A 23,608-nucleotide genomic window follows, 5' to 3' on the forward strand; every position below is an offset into this window, starting at 1 on the left:
TAGTTGAATCTGTGAAAATCGGAGATGGAAATGGTGTTTGATTGTTGCGGATGGCTTGGATTCGGAGTGGATGAAGCATCCGACGTGTAGATCTGTTCGCATTTGCATGGTTATGATAATTTGAATTCTATTTACTTGTTTGCCTCGTCTAGTAGTCATAGATCTGTGTTAGTTTCAGTAGTTCTTTGTGTCAATCGGTTTAATTTCGTTTGCCCTGTTTCGATCTTTGTTTGCTCTATTTTTTCACCGGTTGTTTCGTGATAAAAGTTAGAGAAGATGATGTCGCTGTTAGTTAGTCCTTAGTTGGTTAATCTGCAGCTTTTTTCCGTCGTACTATGCCGTTTAAGGAAATGGTCCCCATGTTTAGCTTTTCCTATGTCTAGGCTAGCTTAGGAAGTCGTTTACCCAGTCAAGTAGTTATTTCAAATACTTTTAGTTATTATGCATGTCCCTGCCTAGATCTAGCTGTTAGAGTAGAATATTTCATTTACCAAGTCTAGGAATTAAATCTCAACCCCGAAAATTGCGTGGCAGCAACCAAAAATAGCTTCCAGGTCTTTGAGCATGTTTACTTGCACATCTGTCTCTGTGGATTCGATCCCTGCTTCCATGTACTAATCTTTTTAGCAACAACGGGTTGAGGGTTTTGAAAGGCGAAGGAAGTGATTGTGTGTCCAACGACAGATAACCCAAGGATTCTCTGAGTTCATAGACCCGGTGCCTAGTGGATTCTCTGGATCGAGAGATTTAATTTCAAACACACCTCGCTGACTTATCGCACTCTTCAACGACTTTACTATAGTGGGACAAAAAGAGTCATCTTGATTAATGCCGATCAACATACAATAAGGGCTAGTATTTTGTACTCCTACTTTATAAAATCGCGTCTTGACTAAATAGTCCGGACGAGCTGGAGAAAAGGTACTACTACTACTATTTTACAAATATTACATAAATGGTTGTTTTATGCTAAAGAGCACTAGTAATTACTTTTATACTATGTGATAGTTAAATATCAAGAAAAAATCAATAACCTCTCTTGATTTTCACTCATCACATATTTTATCTTCTTCCTCTAATATACGTAGACAATAACTATTACTTTCACTTGGGTAATTTCATACTATCAATATGCTATTACTAATCCAGCTTACGCACGTTTGTTAGCTGTACTTTTCACTAATTAGTGCATTTTGCACATTTTTCTTCATGGGTTTTGCTTATTTGATTTTCTTTGGTGCTTTACCTGCATTTACAGAATTGGACTAACCTCCAAACGTAGTGTTGGTTGGTTCAAATATAGTACAAGGACGCCCAACCAATTTGCATAGTGTTGATGAAAAATGAAAAAGGAGAATAATTGAATCATGTAATGGAATTTATTATATATTGGTTGATGGTCCACAAAGGGTAATGATAATTTATCTAACTCCCACCTAATTATATTTGCCTTTTAAGGATGAAGCATCCTTACTTGTGTGGTCACTCCACATATTTATGTGGGTAAACCTTACTCTTTTAAATGGAAAAGAGGCCTCCATTCTTTATCATTTGCATGAACTAAAAGGGTATAATGGTTAATCAATATCACAGACACACAACTATCCCATCCATCTTCATTACACGCCTTACATGTAATACCAAAGTAATATATATCTCGTGAAATCGCTCTATTTAGGTCCACCCATTTTCTCCACGCACAATAAAGGTAGGAATATTTTCCTATTTCGATCCTTGTCTCTGTTTTTTTCCAATCCTCTTCAGAATATGTTTATATATATATGTATATTAGCAGCTACATTTCGATGACCAACGCATGAAAAAATGTTTGAGTTGAATTGGGAAGTCATACTAGTTTACCAAGTGCAGACACGATATTTACCTTCTCATTATTTGTAGCATATGGTAAATTTCTTGAAACTTTCCTCATCTGGCAGCTTGTAAGAAATCAAGATTTAAGCTTCCCTAATAATCCACATAAGTTTTCCCACGCAGACAGCAGGAAAGATCCACAAGCTAATAAGAAAATGGTCTTTGTTACACATTGTATATTTTGCTAAATTTCAGCCCCAACTAAAAACTCAGTTTCTTGAATGTGTTTTCGCAAATTAGCATTACCCATACACAAGTTCTTTTACAGCCTGATAAGTCAAAATTTCCAAGTTAAAGTCGAAGTAAGAAGGGCCAAAATCTAGATTTTGTCCGCAGACCTCTATAATCCAGAGGCAATGTAAATGAAGCTCATCCCCAAAGCCTACTAAGTAAACTTTTCTTGTCTTTCTTCATCCTGTTCTCCAGTGACGGGAAGTCAATTGAGTTGTAGGCGAGATCCATGATAACTGGATTGCGCGGGACTGCTTGAAAGGCAGGCGGGAAGACTGAGATATGTGGGGTTGATTTTGTGGTCGGGTCACCAACAGCAGATTCGTAATTCTCCAGGTTCTCCATGAGCAGCTTTTCAAGCTGAAGCAAACAGAGTTAAACATAGAAAAGAGTCATCTCAAGGTGGTGATAATTATAGAAAAAAAAAAAAACAACCATCCCTAAATTGTACGACAGGTCCACTCAAACATGAGAAAACCCACTTCAGTCTGGACTCAGACCCATCCCAACCCATACTAGAGACCAGCCAAAGAAATTAATCCTTAACTTTGCTCTCATAGTTAGTTATTGTTGTAGAATCACAACACAAACATTTTATTAAATAAATTTAGACAATATGAACCTAGTATATCGATACATATTTTAGATATATATGTGAGTGGAAAGATTCTTAGGCGTGTTGGATCTATCAGGTCCTATTTCCATCCCAAGTTACTTGTGGAATTGTCACAAAATTGCAGATGAAAAACTTAAGTTAAGCTAAAGACCGAGGATCACTTTTTCAGTTTTTGTTTTGTTTTGTTTTGTTTATGGACGCAACACTGATCACGATCCAAATGTGCAATTGAATATGGAATCTCATTAAATCAGGGTTGCTGGAGATAGTAGGGTTAGGCAAATAACTAGGAGAGCTTATTACAGGAAGTAATCAAAGAAACCAATATATTATGCTATATTGAAAATTCCTAGCTGCTAAAAGTTTAGTTTTCAACTAATTGATTTAACAAATTCTATCAGATAAACATAGGCCAAAAGATACTTTAAGTACTCTGACCAACAAGCTAGCGTAAAGAAGATATACCAGAATCTCAAAATCATTAACTAGTTTCCAGATTAAAAGCCAAGGAAAGTTATGCTACATACCTTCTTATAATTTCCTGTTAATGAGATACTTGAGATCTTTTCAGAGAGATTTTCTGGAGCCTTCTCCTCCTCCATAACTCCTGTTGCATGTTCTATACAAATGTTGGATCGACAATCATTGTAAAGCATCTTCAGTTCCTTGATAGCAACCTGTAATAAATTAAATTGTGCTCAAGTCAGAAATGAAGTCCCAAAGTAGGGATTCAAATATGTGTATCTTACTAGATTCAAGAAAATTGCACTGATCACATTGCAACGAAATGTTCAAATAAATTATGGACTGTAATTGGAAAACCGATATATTATCTAAGTTGGTCATCTTATGATTAAAGAACAGTGTTTCCATTTAACTGTAAGGAGTTTAGGCTACAATGGAAGCACGGCGAGTAAAGGTAACATATTGTCAGCTGGTCGTGAAAAGGAGTATACTGAGTTAGTAGAGAATGCAAGCACCTGATCAGCATTGGCCGAACTCTGAAGCTTCTTAAGAGCATCATCAGCTAAGGAACAAGCTCTGCAGAACAAAGCATATGCTTCTACCCTCTTACCAGCCAAACTATAAGATTTTGCCAGGTAAAAGCACCTACAGGAAAGTGACGAATAGATCAGTACCCAGAGGATGCCATTCACAGACAAAGTTGAGATAAGCATATACAGCAGGTTCGTTAACCAGGGATCTCGAAGATGCTATGCAAAAAGATCTAGGTATACTATTTGTACCACATAAGAAACAAGTAAATAAGAAAAGCTAAATCTGGTGAATGAGATATGACTATTATCTCATAAGCCATAAGTACCCAACTACAAATGTGAAATGGTTTCATAAACAACAAATTTCTGAACTGCTAGAGTTGAAGAGGGTAGTATAGTATTAGAATTACAATTAAGTGGTAAATCATTTTTACTTTATGAGGAGAGGCAGAAAATTTCTAGAATTAAAATTAATTTTCTGGCCACTGAAGTGGAACTAAAGCAGCATGAAACATAAGCCGTTGGGAGAAAGAAGCAAATATGGACTCCAAAACATTACAAGGTCCAAACCTTTCTGCTCGGAAAACTAAACTTTTCAGTTCACATTCTTCACTGAGAGCCACTTCTTCTGGTTTTCGGTCTCTACCCGAACTAACCAGATCAGAAAGATCAGCAGCATTCTGTTTGAAGAAGCTGGTTAGCTTTATGAAACTTAATGTTAATATTAATATGAAGATAGTGTCAGTTTCTAGGTACTCTCACCTGTAGGAGGAGATCATATAGCCGGACAAGCTCTTCAGGTTTTGTAACCTTTTCGTTTTTGTCATCACGAACCTTACTGAGCTTATTCTTTGCAATGTGCACAAGCAACTGATTACGCTCAATTGTTCTCTCTCCTAAGACAGCCCCAATAGCTTTATCAAGGCCACTCAGGTCATCCTTAATGCTCTCAGAATTACCTGTGTTAGCCTACAGCAGAAAAATACTGTCAAACTCACCATATATACCCTAATTATGTTTCCTTCTCTTTCAGGAAAAAAATGCCTTCTGCCAATATTCCGCCTCCATAATTCATAAAACTGTTCTCATAGAAAGTACATACGGTAAACAGAAACTTCATAACTAAAGCCCAACTCACCAAGTCATTCCTTATGCAGCTCCTGGCTTCACTATAAGCAGCAAATATTTTGTCAAATATGGCTAGTTTTTTCTCTGTGGGTACTGAATCTGCTCCTGGACCATTAGTATCTTTCTCCAGTTCCTGGGCTGATCAAATAAAGTCAAGCAAGAGGGTTTGAGATTTGGGTGCAAGTTTAAGAATTCACGAGTATAATCAAAGCAGTGACAGAACCAGGTAAAATCTAACTGCCACAACTGCTGCACATTCATAAACAGAGCTATACAGCAAACGCAAATACATACAAATATGCAAGTATAAGCTGAGTTTCACAAATACAAGACTAAAACTTGCACTATGAGTATTCACCTTTTAAAACCTGTGACTACCTAAGCTCAATCACAGCAGGAAATTTTAAAAAAACCTAGGCTGATAAAATGGCTACTAAAAGATGTAAAACACATTGTGAGAGCAGTACTAGGAGCATCCAGTAACTAACTAAGTTATTGAACCCCAGGAAATATGATCATCCATAATTGCACAAAATACGATTACATGAGGGCTCACCATACCAGTCCCCAGATGCATGACTTGGTCATGTTTATATAACAGCCAAACACACAACTCACTTTAGCCTTCCTATCATGCCATTATGTATCAGGCAGGAAAAGAAAGGTTGATGCAATTTGCAATTATAGCACTAGCCCAATTTCTACAATATTAAAACTACATCATCTTTTAAGCTTTTGCAATACAACATCTACAGTTTTTTCAAAAGTCATTTTCACAGTGCATGTAGTTAAAAGAAGTAAACTGCATTGTTGTAATTACAACATTTCCAAAGTCGCGTTGTAATTGGAATTCAGGGTAAAGGTTGTGTCATTTGCTGCAACTAACCCGAAAGGGAAATCAAAACATTAAGGTCAAAGGTAACATTTCCTGGACCATGGTAGAGCTAATGTACAGTGCAGTTCACCTTCCTAAGGCATTTGCTCAAGTCCACTAAGATTTTTACACATTAACAAATCCTAACCAAGTTGGGTGTGAACTTGAGGGCAGAACCACACCTAAAACACTATGAGCCACAGTCCTTATAATAAAAGGCATGTACCTTTGAGTATGGCGACCCGAATCTTTGCATTTGATATGGGAAATCTGTGACCAAGCCAATGAAATTCAGTCAACGATGCCGCCTGTTGAGATCGAGCTTCAGCCATGACCGCCTGGTGATGATGGAAAATTAAGATAAATTATCAATAACAATCCATGGAATAGGCAATGTAGCAAGGATAGAAAACTTGATAAGGACAGAACACTCTGCTTTGAGAAGATTGGGGTGTGCTTCACTAGCAGTTATCAAATATATATTGTATGCTACCTCTACTTGATGAAATAGACTCACCTCTAATTTAGCCTTAAAAAGGTCCAGAGCAGGCCCTTCCATTTCTCCTATCTGGACTAGTTCAGAAGTTTTTATATTTGACTCCCCAACTTTGTGCAGACAATATCTTATGCTAGGCTCAAGTTCCTCAACCCGCTCCCGGCATAAAACTTGGTTCTCTAGATCTCCATACTTTCCAAGTTCCTCATAAACGGCCCTGTCAAAACGTAGTACGTTAGCCATCAACAAGTACTCCTTTTCTGGGAAAGTTTAGATTTTTTAATGAAGCATTAGAAGATGATCAACTACCAAAAAACATGCCATTAAGTTCACTTATTAGTCAAAAGAAGAGCCATTAATTTATTTTCTTTATCCAGAAAATCATTAGAGATAAAAATGTACCTGGCACTTTTGAAGCACTTAAGCGCAATGTCCCAGTGTTCATCTTGCTCAAATAACAAGCTCCCTTTCATATAAGAGGCATAAGCCTGGATGATAAAGACCAAATAAAAAAGGTTCTCCATAAGAAATGTCATATTTTTGTAAAACTCTAAGCATCCACCACAGATTAACTTTGACCACTGACCGAAAAACAAAATTATACTGTAAGAAATATTGTGAAAGGATCTGTGGTCTACACTGCTTGGAAGAGAAACATAACAAGTGATTCCTAAACTCAGGACATTACTAACTGAAGACATTTCAATAATTTTCCTGCCCTTCTTTTGTAAAAAGAGAAATTTTCGGACAAGAGCTCAAACCTGATATAATAACTATCCGACCAATTTGTCTTAAAATGTTCTTGAAACGGCTCGTGGAGCCACAAAAAAAATATACTATATCATATCCCCACAGGCTTTTTCATGTTTACAGAGAGCAATCAAAAGGAGAAAGAACTACTGGCTATATTTGCTAAAAGACCGTTTTTCAATATCAACTAATCGAAAGGATGAAACATCTTTAAAGAAAACAGTCTAACTGAAGGCTAACAAGCCAAGAGTCACAGCAGTTGTACAGGATTCGTTAATGTATCATTATAGTAGGAAAAAACAAAAAATCTGAAATTTAGTGGGAAAATATAATAATAGCATCTGAGAAAAAGATCAGATTCACACCTCAGCTTCCAGAGATGTTCTCGAGTCTCCCTTGATGGCACACAGCTCTTGAAACTGGGTAGCCCATTTTACGGCCTTCCTTAGCCTGCCAATGAGGTAGATCCTCTGACGAGCATTTGGGCCATCTGGTAAAGTTTTCTTTTCCATTGCATGGCTCCATGCTCTTTCAGCAGCATATAGAACCAAATGAAGAAACCTAGAACAAATTCAAAGAGCCTCATAAACTAAGAGAATATAGGAGAAAATTAGTTTTCATTCCATGCTTGAAGATGAACAAGAAAATGAAGGAGCACAAACTTATTTCTTTCCATGTTTATGCTACTTCCGTCCCTTGTTAAGTGATTCAGATTCTTTTTTGGGACGATCCAAGATAAGTGATAATTTCCTTTTTTGAGCAACAATCAACACTTTATGCAGACCCTCAGCTTGTTTATGATCTTAACTTCATAACTATCATCAGTAATTTACTACTACTTTTATGGGCTGCATCCTATATCATGCAAGAAAAGTATCCACTTACTTCAGAATATATATTTACATCTAATGTTGAATGGAAAGTCATGAACATACACAGCAACTGGCTGAACATCATATTTTCGAAGAGAGCTTTTCTTTTCGGCCAAAAAAACAAAGAGTATGTATCACAATCAGCTCGTTAAAGAGGATCCACCGGTCGCAAGGGGATTGTCTCATTGAGAAAGGCAAGAGGACCTTCATACGTACCTGACTTCAGTCACAGTAGATGACGATATGGCTCTCTTGGTATATTTTCCACGGCCATGGGTGAATTTCAAGGACTTGTACAATCTCCGCAAACGTGCAGTGCAGTACCGCCTGAGAATTCAAAATCAATATATCTCATGATTGATGATAACATCAATTTCAATGCAAAAATGCTCAGAACCTTCTTGCCAACCAAACAGGAGACCTCGAATAGGTACATTACACAAGTAAACTGAATTCCAAACAAACACAAGTTAGCACTACCTGTAACGAGCGTAATCACCGAATCGCAATCCGTGCTGCATTTGTGCTGATTTCAGTAGCTGCAGCACTGGGAAATTCACAGCCAAAATGAGGAAACTCATCCACACACACATAAACAAAATAAGTCAATACAGAAGGAGAGGGAAGCACCATTGATAGAGAATTTAGGGTTACTAATCTGATCCAAGGCGGATGAATTCTGATCGATTTCCATCCCTGCGACGTCGTCTCCCTTCGCCATCAATTGAATTGGAGATTCGGTGGCCGACTGACACCGATTAATGGTTTATGAGAAAAGTGGGGGCAAACGGTGGAATATTCCGGCAGAAGCTACGGTGCGGTAGCAGCAGCGGATTTGGGAAAGGGTTCAGTTTTGTAACGCCGAAGATGATGACTTGATGTCTCCTTCTACTGTTGACGGGTCGGATCGGGTCGTAATTTGCTTGGATAGAGAATTTGTAAATAGGATTATTAATTTTAAGTGCATTGCCCTTTTATTAGCAATAATGAAAATGTGAGGAAAAAAAGGTCATCCAACTCAAATTTTCAGGAATTTTTTTGAACATCATTCTTTGCTTTCAAGGTAACATTTCTTAACCAAATTCAACAGAAAGAGGGCAATCACATTTATTACTACAACATTTTTCAACAGTGGGATTTCATTTTATTTTAAGTGAAAATTGCATTAAAGTACAATTAAATCTTCAATCGATCGCCAAATTTTGTGCTTCTAACTTGTTTTTTTTTTCCTTTTTTTGAGAGAGAAGAGCTCTTTTCATCCTCAATTCTTTTGTTGTTATCACTTACATTGACTGAATTAACTTACTGTTGATCTTGACGCCTTGATATATTGCATGAAAAAAGCCATGTTACACAATTTACACTTTCAGTTATTACAACACAAGAAACTTATCCATGTTTTCTCAAGGCAACAACAATAGAGAGATGGAGACAACAAAGCAACAATTATCACATCTCACCACAAAAACAGCTGAAACTTCTCAGCCTTATGATGCATCCACGTTCACTTCATTCACCTCGTGGAGTACTGGATGATATCTGAGTCTAAGTCGAGGATGAATGTCCGTACTTCCATGGGGGCAAGCTCGACTACCAACTTCACGGGATCTACAGGGGCCCCTCTGGAATCAGAGGGGTGTCCTGTGTCAGAGCCTTCTACTTTCCAAGACAGTCTTTTCCTCTCCATTTCTGCTCTTTCTTGGTTGGCAGATAGACTCATTTCCTTGATTTTATTGATCTGATGAAAAAAAATAGATCACATCATAAAAAAGAATATTGCAAGTGAGTCATGATGATAAGGGTTATTATTATCAACTTATGGTGTGAACTCTGGGGCGTTTTAAAATGCCGTGACTTCAGAATATGCCAAAAAAAAGGCTTTCGAAAATGTTAATTGCCCGAGACATGCGCATTTCCTTTTTGTTTATTTTTGTGTGTAATTTCATAGGTCAGGCACATTTCAAGGCCATGACTTGATAATAAGTGATCCAAATAATAACAGGCAATAGTATGGAATTTATATATATGTCGCTTTCACCTTCCGATGTGGAAAAACTCGCTTCAGTTCCACAGTTGCCAAGCTAGATAAGTCCTTGTCCTCTCCAACCTGATAAGTACCACACAAGAAATAGAGCAGTATATGAAGTTATACAAAGTGATGCTATTTTTCAGAAAACTAGCTGCATTTTGCAGGAAAAAGAAATGGATCCTTAGGTGCACCAAAGTGGGAAGTAACTTAGTGCATGATTTAAGAACACAGAACCTCGTATAGATGTGCCAAACGGAGGAGAACAGCGCCGTCTTGAAGCTCCTGAGGCAACAAAAGAACAATAATTAAGTATTGCATAATACTACTTCATGTTTCGGTATATATAAAGATCAAGAATCTTCAGTTATTCATTACCTGGAGTGTTATAATTGCAACGTTGTCAGGTAGGCTGTAAGAAGGATCCATGGCTGAAAAAGTTGGTGTTGGAAAATTTGTCCACTTATCATCCTGTGTGTATACGAATGCAAAATATCAGGCACAAAAATGTCGAAGAATCTGTGACAGGGACAGCTTAGCCATGGCTTTTACCTGCTCACTGAAGGCCAGAAGGAAAGGTGAGTATATCTCCTGTCCAACCGATCGACGCCACTTGGATCCCTCTCCAAGTGGATCAAATCTGAGATAGTACTTTCCTTGGACCTGTGTTGAATATTATTGATAAACCTTTAAGCATGTAAAGTGAAAACCATGCACAATATAATCATCTTCTTTTTTCTTATTGTCCACTTCTCTTTAGAACATGTTAGATGAATTTTGTCGCACATTGAAGCAGAATAATGTTCGATGTAGTATCTGAAGTAACAACTCCAACAATTTTACATAAATGGCTGCAAACATACATATTCACATAACAAGGCATCTTGAACAAGGATATGATATTAGGATAATCTGTGCAGGCATTTTTTCACTTACAGATAATCCCGTGCATGTATCAAGAGCACAGACGGTTTCATTTAGAGCCTCATCAACACCTCTACCATCATCCTTTAGCAGTCTCCTGCAAAATGATGCCTTATGTTACTATCTTAAAATTGCATGCATTTGTGGAAAAAATAACTACTATTTCTACAAAGGAAACTAAGGAATGGTGCGGCAAAAGAAAATGAGTAACTATAGAAATAAGTCTGTATAGGGGACAGGAGAAGCAGATTAACCTGTGCAGCATTATCTCGACTTCACCATCAATAATACTTGATCCCCCAACCGACCGATCCACCAAAACTGACATCTCTGTGCTATCGTCTTTGATGTAAATTCCAAGATTGATCTGAAAGAAAAATGAAAATATACATAAGATGGCCCAAGGTGAACCAAGATTAGTCTTTAAACTTGCTTTCCGGACTGGTCCACAACTTCTGATGCGGAAATTGTGCATTCAGATTGCTTGGCTGAAATGCAAGTTTTAGCAAGATAGACGTGAAATGAACCTTACGAAATCATGAGTATTCCTACCAACATCTAACAAAACTAGGACTTTTACTAGATTGGTTCATATATCTTATACGATTCCATAAATCCTTTCTCTGAGCTTAATGGATTTCATATTATCAGGCTTTAACTGAGATTACATCATCCATTCATGAATCACAACATAACATGATAAGTGCTAGTTATCATTGTAAGAAAAAATGTAGTCCTAAAAAAAAATTACTCCACATAAACAAAGGGGAAAAAGGTGTAGAGTGTGATGGCTTTAGTCTAAACATACAGGGTAGTAATTTCCAGCAATTGGCTGGTTGACTTGAAGGTCCCAGTCAGTTCTGTAGTCTCGAATCTGAGCAGAGCCAGAAAAACTTACTATGTCAGCATAAATTTTGACATTAGCAATCAGTAAGAATGTACTTAATTTACAGGGAATATTTCTTAAATCTTCAACTGCAGAAATACATACCCGCTCCAGAAAATCGCGTCCATTTGAGTCTGTATAGAATGCTTTGTTGTTTCCTATCATGGTTTTGAGTTTTGTCACAATCTCTTTTCCCTTTCCATCGTCTATGGGTATGGGTCCAACCTAATATCGAGGAAATGTAATAGAGTCTCTAATATGAGATTTCTATACTTTTTTTCTGTTCCTAGTTAGAAATATAACCAAGTTAAACAGATTGATAGCATAAGAACTTACAGTAAATTCAACCTCAGCATGTTCCTTCTCTTTGTAAACTCTTGTAGTCTATGCATAACAGTCAATCAAAAACATAAGTTGAGCTTTTGCGTAAATATTTTTGAAAGCATCATGTGTCTATAATATATAGCTACAAATTCTTACACAACATGAGGTCCCAATTCTTCATTAAAAGTTTGTCACATGTGATCTCTAAAAGTGTCAGATATTGAATCTGTAAACATACCTGATATACCCACGAACTAAATGTCTGATGAACTTCATCATAGAGTGGGCCTCTAAGTACTGTGAGAGGAATCTACAACATGAGATGAAAAGTTACAGCTTGATCATGCAAATTTAGACAGGCAAAAGCTGTAGCGCTATACGAAATACAAATACCTTTTCTTCAGACTGTATTGTGTATGTGCCATTAGGACGAAAAATATATGCTCCAGAAGCCTTCAAGCAGTAAAGAATATGACAGATTAACCTCAAGTACTCAACGCAACAACTCTACGAGGTTACTCTTAACACCACATAAGCATTACCTGAAGTTCATCAGTACTCCCAACATAATAACTATAGGATTGCTCCAGAGACACATTGACCTTCAAAAAAATTTGCACAATTTAACATTATTCACGAGAATATATCCAGTAATAGACAACAGGAATGTTTGACCTTTAGTGTATCAGACTTGATGAAAATGACAAATATAAGGCATTGTCTTAATGTCTTACCGAGTTTCTTCCATTAATGTATTTCATAAGCTTGCCATCCTTTCCAGAGTATATAAGCCTCAAATTGCCTTGCCCGACTTCAATGCCACCAGTATCAAAGGAGTTTGGTACAAATTTTGTCGAAACAGAAGCTAGATTGCAACATGTGAGTATTAGTAATGCACTATATTTCACTGCTTTAAAAATAAGAAATAAGGCTTACATTGACCACTTGAGATCACATAAGTACTGAAACCCAAAGGTGGAGCTACTGCTGTGAAAGCAAGCCAATATTTGGCAACGGACGAAGGCGATTCACCTGTATATGCACTAGCATAGAATTTTCTCATGGATAATGAAGCATTAACTATAGGAAGAAGCTGTGACAAAATCAATTTTCCAGTAGAATCTGATACGGAGAGATTCTCGTTGATGACCTGTGTGAAGTTCATCAAGAATGAAAATGAACAAGATCTTATTAAACCATACTAATGAGTTTAGTAAAAAATATAGCAAACATGAGAAGCTTACGGGAATCCTGACAACAGATGTTCTTTTCCACCCCAGAGGGTTATAAACAAGTACTGCCTGCAGTTGGATAACAGACAGCAAGTTAAATTAGAACATAGTGAAAAGTAGCCTTGTGATTAATATTTTAATTAATCGACACACGATCAGTCAATATAATACTTACTATTTTTTTCCCAACAGAAAGATCAACTTCTGTTGCAGGACAATAACTTATATTCAGCAGTGGGCACTGAAAAAACAGTAAATAAATAAATAAACATTTCATGCATATAATTAGTTCCACAAGAAAAATATCATATCCAACTAGTAACAAAAAGTAAAACAGTGACAGAAACATAATAGAAGTCGAAATAAAGACAATATTCAGTGACTCCATGTTTTTGTTAACAACAAAACATAAGGTCTGACAGAAAGGAAAGTGCATGAGTTCTTGCCTGGTTGAAGTTTGTGACAGGACTTTTGCATTCTGAAGAAAATGGTGATTGTGTTAGACAACCAAGGGAAGTCGCTACGACATCCTTGGACTGCATGGATTCAGAGACAGAAGGTAATGATTTTACTAAAAAGAAAGTGGAGGCAAGCAACTTTACTGATGAAGGATTCATAATATCAGGGGAAAGCCTTACCTCCTCATAACCTATTGAAAGCCTTTTTGCATAGTCATCAGCCACATGCTGCTTTGCAGTACCAGAAACTGCATCATGATGTTGTACTATTGCCAAAGCATCAGCTAAGGAGTCAGTTGTAGGGCCGGATTTATTTCTTCCTCGAAAGAACTCCAACTGTCTTGCTGCCTGATAAGGTATGCAAGTTTGAGATTTCATATAGATCACAATTTAATCTGACACATACATAGGAGTTTTTGGCATACCAAATAGTAGCCACTCAGCTCTCTAATAAAGCCTTTACTGGTAGGCCTACTCGTAAAATATCCAGTCCAGTAACCATCTATACGGTCAGCATACCTGATACACCGCTTAATTTTGTTACTATAAACTGAAGTAGAACAATACATAAACCGCATATATTTAATTTTGAGCTCACGGGAAGTAGTCGTCAAGTTTAGGAGGCCATGATTCATCCAGAGCATGTTTCACATCGGTGTATATGGATGGAGACGAATATAAGGCATTGACACGGCCATCCTGCAAGAAGGCTCGGAAAATACATACTATTATTGAAAACAAAGAAACACAGATCAATTTTATTCATATAGTAATTGTTGGAAATAACAATTCATTAGCAACTTTATACTTCCATAGAAAACAATATCCGGTGGTTTATTAACCATAGAGAAAAATTATGCACTCCCACGTATGTACTAGGTTTTTAGTAGAATCGAAATCTTCATGTATACAAACGATTAAGAGTGCAAAAGGGAAGGTAAGTAAGAAGTTCAAATATGGAGATTTCTGCCAATAATCATCCACCATTGAGAAGCTTATTATAGAACATGTTCTATAGATACTAACTTGATTCACATAGTGTATGAGCTTGTCCATATTCCTGAACCATGTATGTGCGTATTGATATTTGAAATCTGTTCCCATAGTCCACATTATATGATTCGAACGAGTAACATTAGCCTGCAAACAAAACCAATTGAAGTTATGAAGTAAACAAAGATGATTTGTGAAGGAATGCACTTATTTGAATAGTTTCAAATCACAATAACTAAAAATAGAAAGGAAACCAACATGGTGCAGATAACAACATAGAAACATGCATCAACAAAAAGGCCATGATAAAGATAGTTTGGTGGCCATGAAAGTTAAACCACACCTGAAAATAGGCAGCAGCTACAAAAGCATCAACACGTTCTTGAACATTGTAATCAAATAGCTCAATGTCATCCTTCAGTCATGAAAGTTGGAAAATATCAGTATCAGCATAACCCAAAAATTCAGGCGATACATGGTCCTCAAAAAGTTACCTGTACTATAGGGGAATCGTCATTGACTTCATAATAAAATCCAGTTGGAGGCTCATAATTTCCGGCATAAAAAGCACCTGTAAATATCTGAAATGATCAAAAGAAAATTAGACAGCCAAGTAAAGTCAAAAAGTTTGAGATTTTTTATCAAATTGTTAAATAACATGATGCTGAAATTATTGCAACCTGAGAGGAAGAACCACGAGTTTTGGAACCCTGCCAGATAACCTCAAGCTTCTTCTCAGCACTCCTCTTGGCTCTATCTTGGTAATCAATTCGTGCAAAGTATAGAGCGTCGAATCCCACCTAGAAGCCCAAAAAAGAAGAATACAGCTTAGATAAGAAAATAGTACCTACTACTATATAATGTTATGACACATTACATCTGTATGACTAGGGAAAAAATTAAGAGCTGGAGAACATGTAAGTCAGAACTTCAAAAACACGAGTACATAATCTAAAATATGGTACCTCTGCTCCCAAAAGATAAGCCTGTACAGCAGAATGACCAAACGGGTCAATCTGCCAACCAATTCTAGGAGTGACATTGAAGTCCCGTTTAATGTACCAGTGGCCTAGTGTTGTCTGGTCTATCATATCAATGTAATGAGCTGCAGCTTCATCGTGCATGCACATACCACCATTTCTGCAAATGCAGATTCAAGAGGACATGAGAGGTAAAACTATGAACCAAAATTCTTATTCGCTAAAGTGATATTTCTAACACCCGAAAAAACTATTCGAAAGCAAACAAACAGCGGTACATCCTACTACCTTCACAAGATTTTATTTTGGTTATTATAAGTATTCATAAGAATGTATATAAATTAGTATACATGAACTCAAGTTGACCCGAGCTAACTAGCATCTTCACCGTCTCCTTCATTTCATCGCTCTGCCATCTCCACCACCGCTGAAAAAACGCCTATCACAACATAAAAGCATCTACCATAAGCAATGCATTTCATAAAGTTGTTAACTAAATAAATCGGTTCATACTTCATGACACTGATACCTGTTCAACATAAATGAATTTCCGGTTTTTATCAGCCAACAGCGCTGGAATCAATGAATCCAACACATTCTGCACACAGGCGACCTACACACACGCACATGCTAGTATTAAAAATGGGCCACTCACCCCTTAAAAGGCCTCATAAGGGGGAGAGTTATCCACACTTATATAGATAAGCTAGGATCATCACCAAGCCGATGTGGGACAATGATTTGAAGAATTTAACACGCTCCCTCACGTGTGGGCCGGAATGACACATCGGACTTCCATCACGTGGGTAGGCAAGAGAAGAGATAAAGAGATAAACCATCATCGACTTGGGCCCTCTGATACCATATTAGAAATGGGCCACTCACCCCTTAAAAGGCCTCATAAGGGGGAGAGTTATCCACACTTATATAGATAAGCTAGGATCATCACCAAGCCGATGTGGGACAATGATTTGAAGAATTTAACAAATCAGTTAGTCCATTTCTTCAACAAAAACTATTCAGTTGGTAACAATACACAATGCTCTGACCAAAATAAGTCAACTGACATCAGGAAACTCAAAAACCCCAATTCGTGTATAGAATAATCAAACTACCTGGATGGAGTTATTCGATCCAACATAGTATTGATCAACAGTCTTCAACCACCCAACATCGTCGTGCGTGTGAGGAACCAAATGCACGTTAATCTTCCCGGGCACAACGCCTGCCGAGGTGTTGTAAACTATGTACTTCCCCTCCACCACAAAACACACACTCAAGACCATCATCGCTAAAACCCCAAAGGCTGCCATGATCGCGGCAGCTGCAATCGGCCCAGGCAGCAGCTAAATGAGCAAATAGAGCAACCCCAGAAAAGCGGACAAGAAAGACTATTGTCCCATAATCATTGTAAGCGTTGGTAACAACGGAAAAAACGTGGGTTTTATTTAATTGCGGATAAGGCTTGCCGCTTTGACATGCCAATGGTAAATAAATTGACTTCAAAATTAGATTTTTGGAGGTGGAGCGTTGGAGTGGAGTGGTGACTGTGAATGAAGACGACTCGTGGAATCTAATCAGCATCTTCTTTATAATAGTATACTAAAAATTTAATCTTTGTTGAAATTTATGATGTTTGTCACTTATTAATTATTCTCAATTAAAACATAAAGAGTTCAATCAAAATTAGAGCCAATTCAGTTGATTAGAATTCGTTTTATGTCGATTTTGAAGCCACGTCGGCACATTCTATCCTTTCCCGGGATTACATTATCCCAACTGCCACTCGACCACCGCCTCAAACGACCACAACTACTGCTCCAAATTTTGCTTATCAAAAATGGCGTTTTCTTCCATCCTCTACTCTCCAGTCCACTTCCCCCTCCGAGAGCCTCGCTCCCACTTCCCCCGCAGCCGCCAGCTCTCAGTGGCCGCCGCCCTTCCGCCCGCCGCCGACGTCGCGGCGGTGGCTGACGCCATCGACGGCACCACCATTGCCGTAATCGGGGGCGGGTCCGTCGCGGCGCTGGCGGCGGTGCTCTCCCTGTCCGACCCCGAGAAGCGGCGGCAGATGCAGGCGGAGGAGGTGGGCGGAGGCGACAAGGAGGTGGTGAGGGAGTATTTCAACAACGACGGGTTCCAGCGGTGGCGGAGGATTTACGGCGACGGCGACGATGTCAATAAGGTGCAGAGGGATATCAGGCTCGGCCACTCCATGACTGTGGAGAATGTGATGAAGATGTTGCTGGATGAAGGGCCGTTGGCTGGCGTTACGGTGTGCGACGCTGGATGTGGGACGGGCAGCTTGTCGATTCCGCTCGCCAAGGAAGGGGCGGTCGTGGCAGCTAGTGATATCTCGGCCGCTATGGTTGCTGAGGCTGAGAAACAGGTTAGTGGCGGCTGCATTCTTGATTTTAGTCATAACAAATTTTACAATGTTTCAGTCATAGTATCTGTTTCGTATTCGCTTTTGGTTTATATGAATGAAATGATTCGTGGGAGGGGAATTTTGCATTTTGGTTGATGTTTTGGAGTGTACGGAATTCTTGGTATTGCATTTTGGTTATATGTTGGATAACTCTCTCTTTATACGGTCTATGATATGATGGGCTCAATTCTAATATGGTCATATGGTATCAGAACTAGCTTAAGTCGATCGGGGTTGTTTGGTCCACAAGTAGTAGTTGAGGGTCATTACCGGCCTACACGTGATGATTTTCGAGGATTTGGAGCCATGGCCTATTAGTGCTATTTTGCACTGAAAAGAGTGTGTTTTCATGATTGTATTAAGACCAGATGATGCATATGGTCGCGTTTTAGTTAAAATATCTGGTATTTAATCAAAAAATGTTGTTGTTACTAGACCTTTGCAATATTTCTTGACGGCCATCGTGAGAAGAGGATATGTTTGGCTGAATCTCACCTTGATAATCTGCACTTCAGTTGCTTATTCATGGACTTTGGTGCAGGCCCGAAACGAGCTTTTGAAAGGCAAAGAAGAGCTGCCCACCGGACTGGTCTTGCCAAGATTTGAAGTGAGCGACTTGGAGAGCTTGAATGGGAAGTATGACACTGTTGTCTGTTTAGATGTCTTGATACACTACCCACAAAACAAGGCGGATGCTATGATTGCTCATCTCGCCTCTTTGGCTGAGAAGCGGTTGATTCTAAGTTTTGCCCCTAAAACATTCTACTATGATCTGTTGAAGAGGGTGGGGGAGTTGTTTCCCGGACCTTCAAAGGCTACGAGAGCATATCTTCACGCTGAGGCTGATGTCGAGAGCGCGCTGCAAAAAGCTGGATGGAGGATACGGAAGAGGGGGCTAACCACTACGCAGTTCTACTTTTCCAGAATTGTCGAGGCCATCCCTGCATAGCACAGAAAGTTAAGGTTAGAGACGCCCTCGACCTATTCTATTATCTCTGGCATCCAAATCGTGTATAGAGATAGATTGTGCATCTCAATCTTGTAATGTGGTGGGGAAATTTTGCTTGCTAACTTCGAGTTGTGCTTTATGTGTAAAGGGTTGCCGTTTATAACTAACTTGAGCGATGCATATTGTCTGCACTAAGTTCTTGCCTTGTGCATCGTTTCAAATGTGTATTTACAGTTTTACTCTATTCGTGCAAAATTCTAGTAAATGTTTTCTTCTTCGACTTCTGCTCTCATACTGCATTATCAGATCCATCTAAATTGTAAGTAGTTTACAGTTTATTTGCAATTTTCTCTAGAGCAGCATTGATCTTGGTAAGTGCTTCGACTATTCTTTCATGCTGTTCCTTATTCTGTTCTCGGGCTAACTGGAAACTTGACTTCTGATCTTCGAGCTGTGCACTCAGCAGTTCATTGTTTCTCTCTAGAGCTTTGATCAGTATGCTGTCGACATCAGTTTTTACACAGTCACTCGATGACCGCTTTCTCTTCTTCGCGCCTTCTTGAAACTCCTCCTCTCTCCTGAAATCCTTGTTCTTGTTTCCTGTACCTTGGTTTGTATATGATGGCTTATATCTCATCTCTGTTGTTAACAATAGGAAAATGTGAGTTCTGTGAAAAGTTTGAGTAAATTTCTTGATTAATGCAGCATTGATTTATGGGATGTTTTAGTTTACCTGATATAGGCACTGGGGATGGAATTGTGTATGTTTTGTCATTTGCTTGAACGTTTTCCTTTCCCGGGCTTGTGACGAGCACCTCCTCTGCCTCCTCCTCCGCCTCCTCACTGTCCACCATCCCATCCTCGTCGTCTAAGCCATCACCATTGACACTGTTCTCATGGGGACTCACTGCGACCAGCGCAAGCTGATATGCAGATCCTACGAAATCCTTCCCGTCCAGCACCTCATACACTTCTCGGTCGAAGAAACCAGGAAGCTTCCTCTCCCTTCTAGAATCACTCCTCATATCCCAGAAAGACTCGTCTTCTTCTTGTGGCACGCGGGAATCCCATGTCCGTATCTTCTTGAAATCGCTGAGGAGATTGCTCCATCTCTTCCGGCATTGGATCGGCCCTCTGCTCACTCCATTTCGTCTGCAGTGAGACGCGACGTAGTCCCATTTGGCCTCAACCTGGTCTGATCCGAAAACCGAACCAGATCTTCTGCCATTCTGCCCCCTCTCCTCTGCCAGCCTCTTACCTTCTATGAGCACCAGCGTCTCCTGTCGGCTCCACCTAGGATGTCGCGGTGTTTTGTTGCTGTCAGCGGGCGATTGCTGTCCTTGCGCCGCCATTCTAGAGAGTTGGATCTCTTGTGTGCTTAGCCAGACAGATCAAATGTGTGTTTGGGTGTGGTTTAGAAGGTTTCAATTGTGTCTTTATTCTGTGATGCACTTGTGATTGAGTGTCCTAAAAAGGGCAACAGTCTTTATTACAGGATCGAATGCACATGCTTACCAAATCGCTCTCTTTCAATTTATTTTATTTATGTGATGAATCCTGTTATCTTTTAAGGCATATTGATCATTTTTGCTTGCAATTATGTCACATTCTTTAAATCTTTTGTTCTGTTGATTGACTATTTTTAACGTCACTTTCTCGATCAATATTGATTCTGTCACCTTCCTAATTGATCGGCACATTCATTGACCGGATTTGTTGATTGTGTGAATGTCTCTAATCTTTTGGTAATCTTTAGATCACATATCCAACGGTTGACCTAGTTGGCGCATGATACAAACTAAAATCAGACCTAGTTGGCGCATGGTACTAAGTACTAACTAAAATCATGCGATAATAAAACGAGTTCGATTCAATAAAAGTTTGTTTGATACGAATGTGACACGATTTCATAAACATCGATATGAGATTAATACATCGACAAATATTTTTTAGTCACGAATACGACATGATTTTACAAACATTGATGTGGTACAGACGTAAAAATGATAATAATATATAACATGATATGTATCATTATGATATAACAATACAATAAATTCAAATGCTAACTATATAAAGTGTAATAATAAAAATGCACAAATATTATTGTGTGATATAGTAATTAATACTAGTATGATTATTTAGACGAAAACACTCCGCACACGATAATAAGACCCAATGCTCTCTCGCTGATTTTATGATTGTTTGCAGTACGTCAAAAATTGTTTGCTCTAGTATATAGATACTTCATCCGTTTTAAGTAGAAACTTTTAAAATGACTTAGATTTGAATACAAAATTGGTAAAGTCAAAGAGATATAGAAAGAAAAAACGTGTAGTAGAAACGAGTCATACCTCATATAGTGAAAGAAGTTTTCAAATTGGAAAATTTCTATTTTTAGGAAAATGGATAAAAAAGAAAAGAGTTTCTATTTATAGAAAACGTTACACAGTAAAATATCTTTAATTTGCTAAAAAACAAAGTATTTTATATTTCTAAATAGTTAGTTAGTTAACTATTGCTACTACTACAAAATTCTAGTACTATAGATGTTGAAAACGACAAAATGCAATTACATTGGTAAAATTATTTTCCTTTAATTAATAAATTGCGGTACGAATAATTTATCGTGTAGCCGTGTAATATCTTAAAACATTATCAATGTTCAGATTTTGTAAGTATCACAATTAGAATTATATAACTTCATTATCCATTGAATCAAACTCGTGATACCTCCAATGATCGTAGTTGGATTACCATTATAATCATATACTCTTTTACAATTTAAAATATTTGATCACGACCAGTGGCGGATCCAGGATTGATAAACGGAGGGAGCGAAATATATATTAGTAGGTTGGTTTAGGGCGAAAATTTTCGATTTTCAGAGCGACTTCGGGGCAAACGGAGGGGGCGAACATGGTAATTTTACGTCCGGATAAGAAGAAATAAGTCGCACGGAGGAGCAACCGCCCCCTCCTGCCACCCCTAATCCGCCACTGATCACGACTATCCATTGGTTTATGGAAAACAATCTCTGTCCGCGAAATAATAATACTTACACATTTTTTTCATTTTTAACGTCTACAGCATACTCCACATAATAGTAGATGTTTTTAGTTACTAGTATTATATTCCACATTATAGTATTGTTGTAACTTGTACATAATCGCAATAACTACTCAATAAAAAAATGAATTCCCACTCTTCGTACAATAAAAGAAATTATTTTGAAATTTCATGATATTTATAAAATAATGATTTTTTTATTGAAAACGATATTAATGTATAAACTGGGGTCATTACACCTTACATACAAAATGTTTCACCAATATTTTAATTGAGTACAAAATATTTTAAGTTAACAAATATCATACAAAAAGTTGATTAGCGTTTCAAATTAGTAGTATATCACGTCTAAAAATCACTAACATCATTACTTTTTTATTCTTTTTGACTCTAAAATTAGCTACAAATATTAGCTGAAAGTTAAATGTGAATTCATTGCTTGATAAAATGCCCATATGGTATTATTTAGAGAAATAATATCATGTTTTTTAGGCATAATTTTGGAGAAAAATAAGAAAAAATAATAGTGTTAGTGATGTTAGATGGAATTTACTAATTTGTAATATTAATTAAATATTTTATATGATATTTATTAACTTAAAATATTTTGTAATCAGTGAAACATTAGTGAAATATTTTGTATGTAAATCCGTGTAAACTCATAAGAGCATCCGCAACGCGGGCTCGATTTTGGCTCGGTCTCGTCTCGACGAGACGAGCCAGCATCGAGTCAGCGTTGCGAGGCTCGTCTCGTCTCGACGAGACGAGACATCTCGTCGCGCGACGCGACACGGCGAGGCCGGCCTCGAGCTGGCGAGACAACGCGCGCGCCCACGTGGCGCGCGCTGGAGCGTTGCGTGACGCCCACTCGCCGCCCCGCGAGTGGGCGTCGTATTTATGACGTAATAATTTTTTATTTTTTTTATAAATTCGAAAAAATCGAATTTAATTAAAAAAAAAAGAAAATTTCAAACGGTCAAATGACCGTTGGGGACCAAACGGTCGAATTTTTCAAATTTTTATTTATTTTTATTTTTTTTATTCTTCTATAAATATACTCCACACTCCACACTCCATTTTACACACAAACACAACTTTCATTCCTCATTCCTCTTCCATTTTACACACAAACACTACTCTCAAATTGTTGAAAAAATGTCCGGCGATGGAAACTCCAGCGGCGGCGGCTCCGGCAGGCGGCGCTCCGTCGGGTTCGACTTGAACTCATTCGACGATTAGGGCGAGCATGTACAACTGTTTGGGTACTCCCGGTTCGTCGCCGGGCACCCAAGGCTCGACCACCCCGCCGGCGTACCAAACACCACATTTTGATGTGGATGCATACTATCGTCCCTCCCCCCCCCCCAGGTACGGGCAATCGCCGGGATTATCCCAAATTCCGGAGAATTTTTTGGCGCCTGATCGCAATTTGCCCGACTGGCCAATCGGTGGAGGCTCCGGCTTCGGCAGGATCAACCTCGGTCTCGGCGTCAATGCCGAGG

General features: G+C 38.4%; 4 protein-coding genes across 4 annotated transcripts; 1 reads left to right on the plus strand and 3 right to left on the minus strand.

Annotated features, from left to right (window-relative positions):
* Positions 1 to 1,969: 1,969 nt before the first annotated feature.
* LOC125190757 (signal recognition particle subunit SRP68-like) lies at positions 1,970 to 8,759 on the minus strand. The gene is made up of 13 exons (XM_048088146.1): positions 8,468 to 8,759; positions 8,318 to 8,384; positions 8,054 to 8,164; positions 7,331 to 7,526; positions 6,618 to 6,703; positions 6,237 to 6,432; positions 5,946 to 6,057; positions 4,856 to 4,983; positions 4,480 to 4,686; positions 4,288 to 4,397; positions 3,700 to 3,829; positions 3,247 to 3,396; positions 1,970 to 2,463 (listed from the first exon to the last, which is right to left on the minus strand). The coding sequence occupies exons 1-13, from the start codon at positions 8,556 to 8,558 to the stop codon at positions 2,242 to 2,244; spliced, it is 1,806 nt and encodes a 601-aa protein (XP_047944103.1). The 5' UTR covers positions 8,559 to 8,759; the 3' UTR covers positions 1,970 to 2,241.
* Positions 8,760 to 9,145: 386 nt separating this feature from the next.
* On the minus strand, positions 9,146 to 17,184 carry LOC125190756 (probable alpha-mannosidase At5g13980). The gene is made up of 29 exons (XM_048088145.1): positions 16,776 to 17,184; positions 16,190 to 16,273; positions 16,011 to 16,099; positions 15,646 to 15,820; positions 15,361 to 15,480; positions 15,175 to 15,261; positions 15,024 to 15,095; positions 14,714 to 14,827; positions 14,286 to 14,386; positions 14,113 to 14,206; positions 13,868 to 14,035; positions 13,676 to 13,765; positions 13,405 to 13,470; positions 13,242 to 13,298; positions 12,934 to 13,147; positions 12,732 to 12,862; positions 12,540 to 12,599; positions 12,391 to 12,450; positions 12,236 to 12,307; positions 12,010 to 12,057; positions 11,779 to 11,898; positions 11,596 to 11,661; positions 11,042 to 11,154; positions 10,800 to 10,884; positions 10,416 to 10,526; positions 10,242 to 10,334; positions 10,101 to 10,148; positions 9,876 to 9,944; positions 9,146 to 9,575 (listed from the first exon to the last, which is right to left on the minus strand). Exons 1-29 carry the CDS (start codon positions 16,971 to 16,973, stop codon positions 9,351 to 9,353), a joined length of 3,030 nt encoding a protein of 1,009 aa, XP_047944102.1. The 5' UTR covers positions 16,974 to 17,184; the 3' UTR covers positions 9,146 to 9,350.
* Positions 17,185 to 17,449: 265 nt separating this feature from the next.
* Positions 17,450 to 19,317, plus strand: LOC125190110 (magnesium protoporphyrin IX methyltransferase, chloroplastic). The gene is made up of 2 exons (XM_048087311.1): positions 17,450 to 18,049; positions 18,630 to 19,317. Exons 1-2 carry the CDS (start codon positions 17,501 to 17,503, stop codon positions 19,035 to 19,037), a joined length of 957 nt encoding a protein of 318 aa, XP_047943268.1. The 5' UTR covers positions 17,450 to 17,500; the 3' UTR covers positions 19,038 to 19,317.
* A 48-nt stretch (positions 19,318 to 19,365) lies between these two features.
* Positions 19,366 to 20,518, minus strand: LOC125190112 (trihelix transcription factor ASR3-like). Its single transcript, XM_048087312.1, has 2 exons — positions 19,771 to 20,518; positions 19,366 to 19,676 (listed from the first exon to the last, which is right to left on the minus strand). The coding sequence occupies exons 1-2, from the start codon at positions 20,387 to 20,389 to the stop codon at positions 19,366 to 19,368; spliced, it is 930 nt and encodes a 309-aa protein (XP_047943269.1). The 5' UTR covers positions 20,390 to 20,518.
* Positions 20,519 to 23,608: the final 3,090 nt, after the last annotated feature.

The sequence above is a fragment of the Salvia hispanica genome, chromosome 5 (assembly GCF_023119035.1).
Source record: "Salvia hispanica cultivar TCC Black 2014 chromosome 5, UniMelb_Shisp_WGS_1.0, whole genome shotgun sequence".
NCBI classification, from domain to species: domain Eukaryota; kingdom Viridiplantae; phylum Streptophyta; class Magnoliopsida; order Lamiales; family Lamiaceae; genus Salvia; species Salvia hispanica.

Bases quoted from the DNA above. Each gene is read 5' to 3' on its own strand.
- LOC125190757 (XM_048088146.1), bottom strand. From the start codon at position 8,558: ATGGCGAAGGGAGACGACGTCGCAGGGATGGAAATCGATCAGAATTCA. The intron at 7,527-8,053 runs GTACGTATGAAG...AATTTGTTCTAG, and splicing joins TCTACTGTGACTGAAGTCAG to GTTTCTTCATTTGGTTCTAT. The intron at 2,464-3,246 runs GTATGTAGCATA...TGTTTGCTTCAG, and splicing joins TAACAGGAAATTATAAGAAG to CTTGAAAAGCTGCTCATGGA.
- LOC125190756 (XM_048088145.1), bottom strand. From the start codon at position 16,973: ATGGCAGCCTTTGGGGTTTTAGCGATGATGGTCTTGAGTGTGTGTTTT. The intron at 15,262-15,360 runs GTTGCAATAATT...TGATCATTTCAG, and splicing joins CTCGTGGTTCTTCCTCTCAG to ATATTTACAGGTGCTTTTTA. The intron at 13,766-13,867 runs GTAAGGCTTTCC...GAATCCATGCAG, and splicing joins TTTCAATAGGTTATGAGGAG to TCCAAGGATGTCGTAGCGAC.
- LOC125190110 (XM_048087311.1), top strand. From the start codon at position 17,501: ATGGCGTTTTCTTCCATCCTCTACTCTCCAGTCCACTTCCCCCTCCGA. The intron at 18,050-18,629 runs GTTAGTGGCGGC...ACTTTGGTGCAG, and splicing joins TTGCTGAGGCTGAGAAACAG to GCCCGAAACGAGCTTTTGAA.
- LOC125190112 (XM_048087312.1), bottom strand. From the start codon at position 20,389: ATGGCGGCGCAAGGACAGCAATCGCCCGCTGACAGCAACAAAACACCG. The intron at 19,677-19,770 runs GTAAACTAAAAC...TGTTAACAACAG, and splicing joins ATCCCCAGTGCCTATATCAG to AGATGAGATATAAGCCATCA.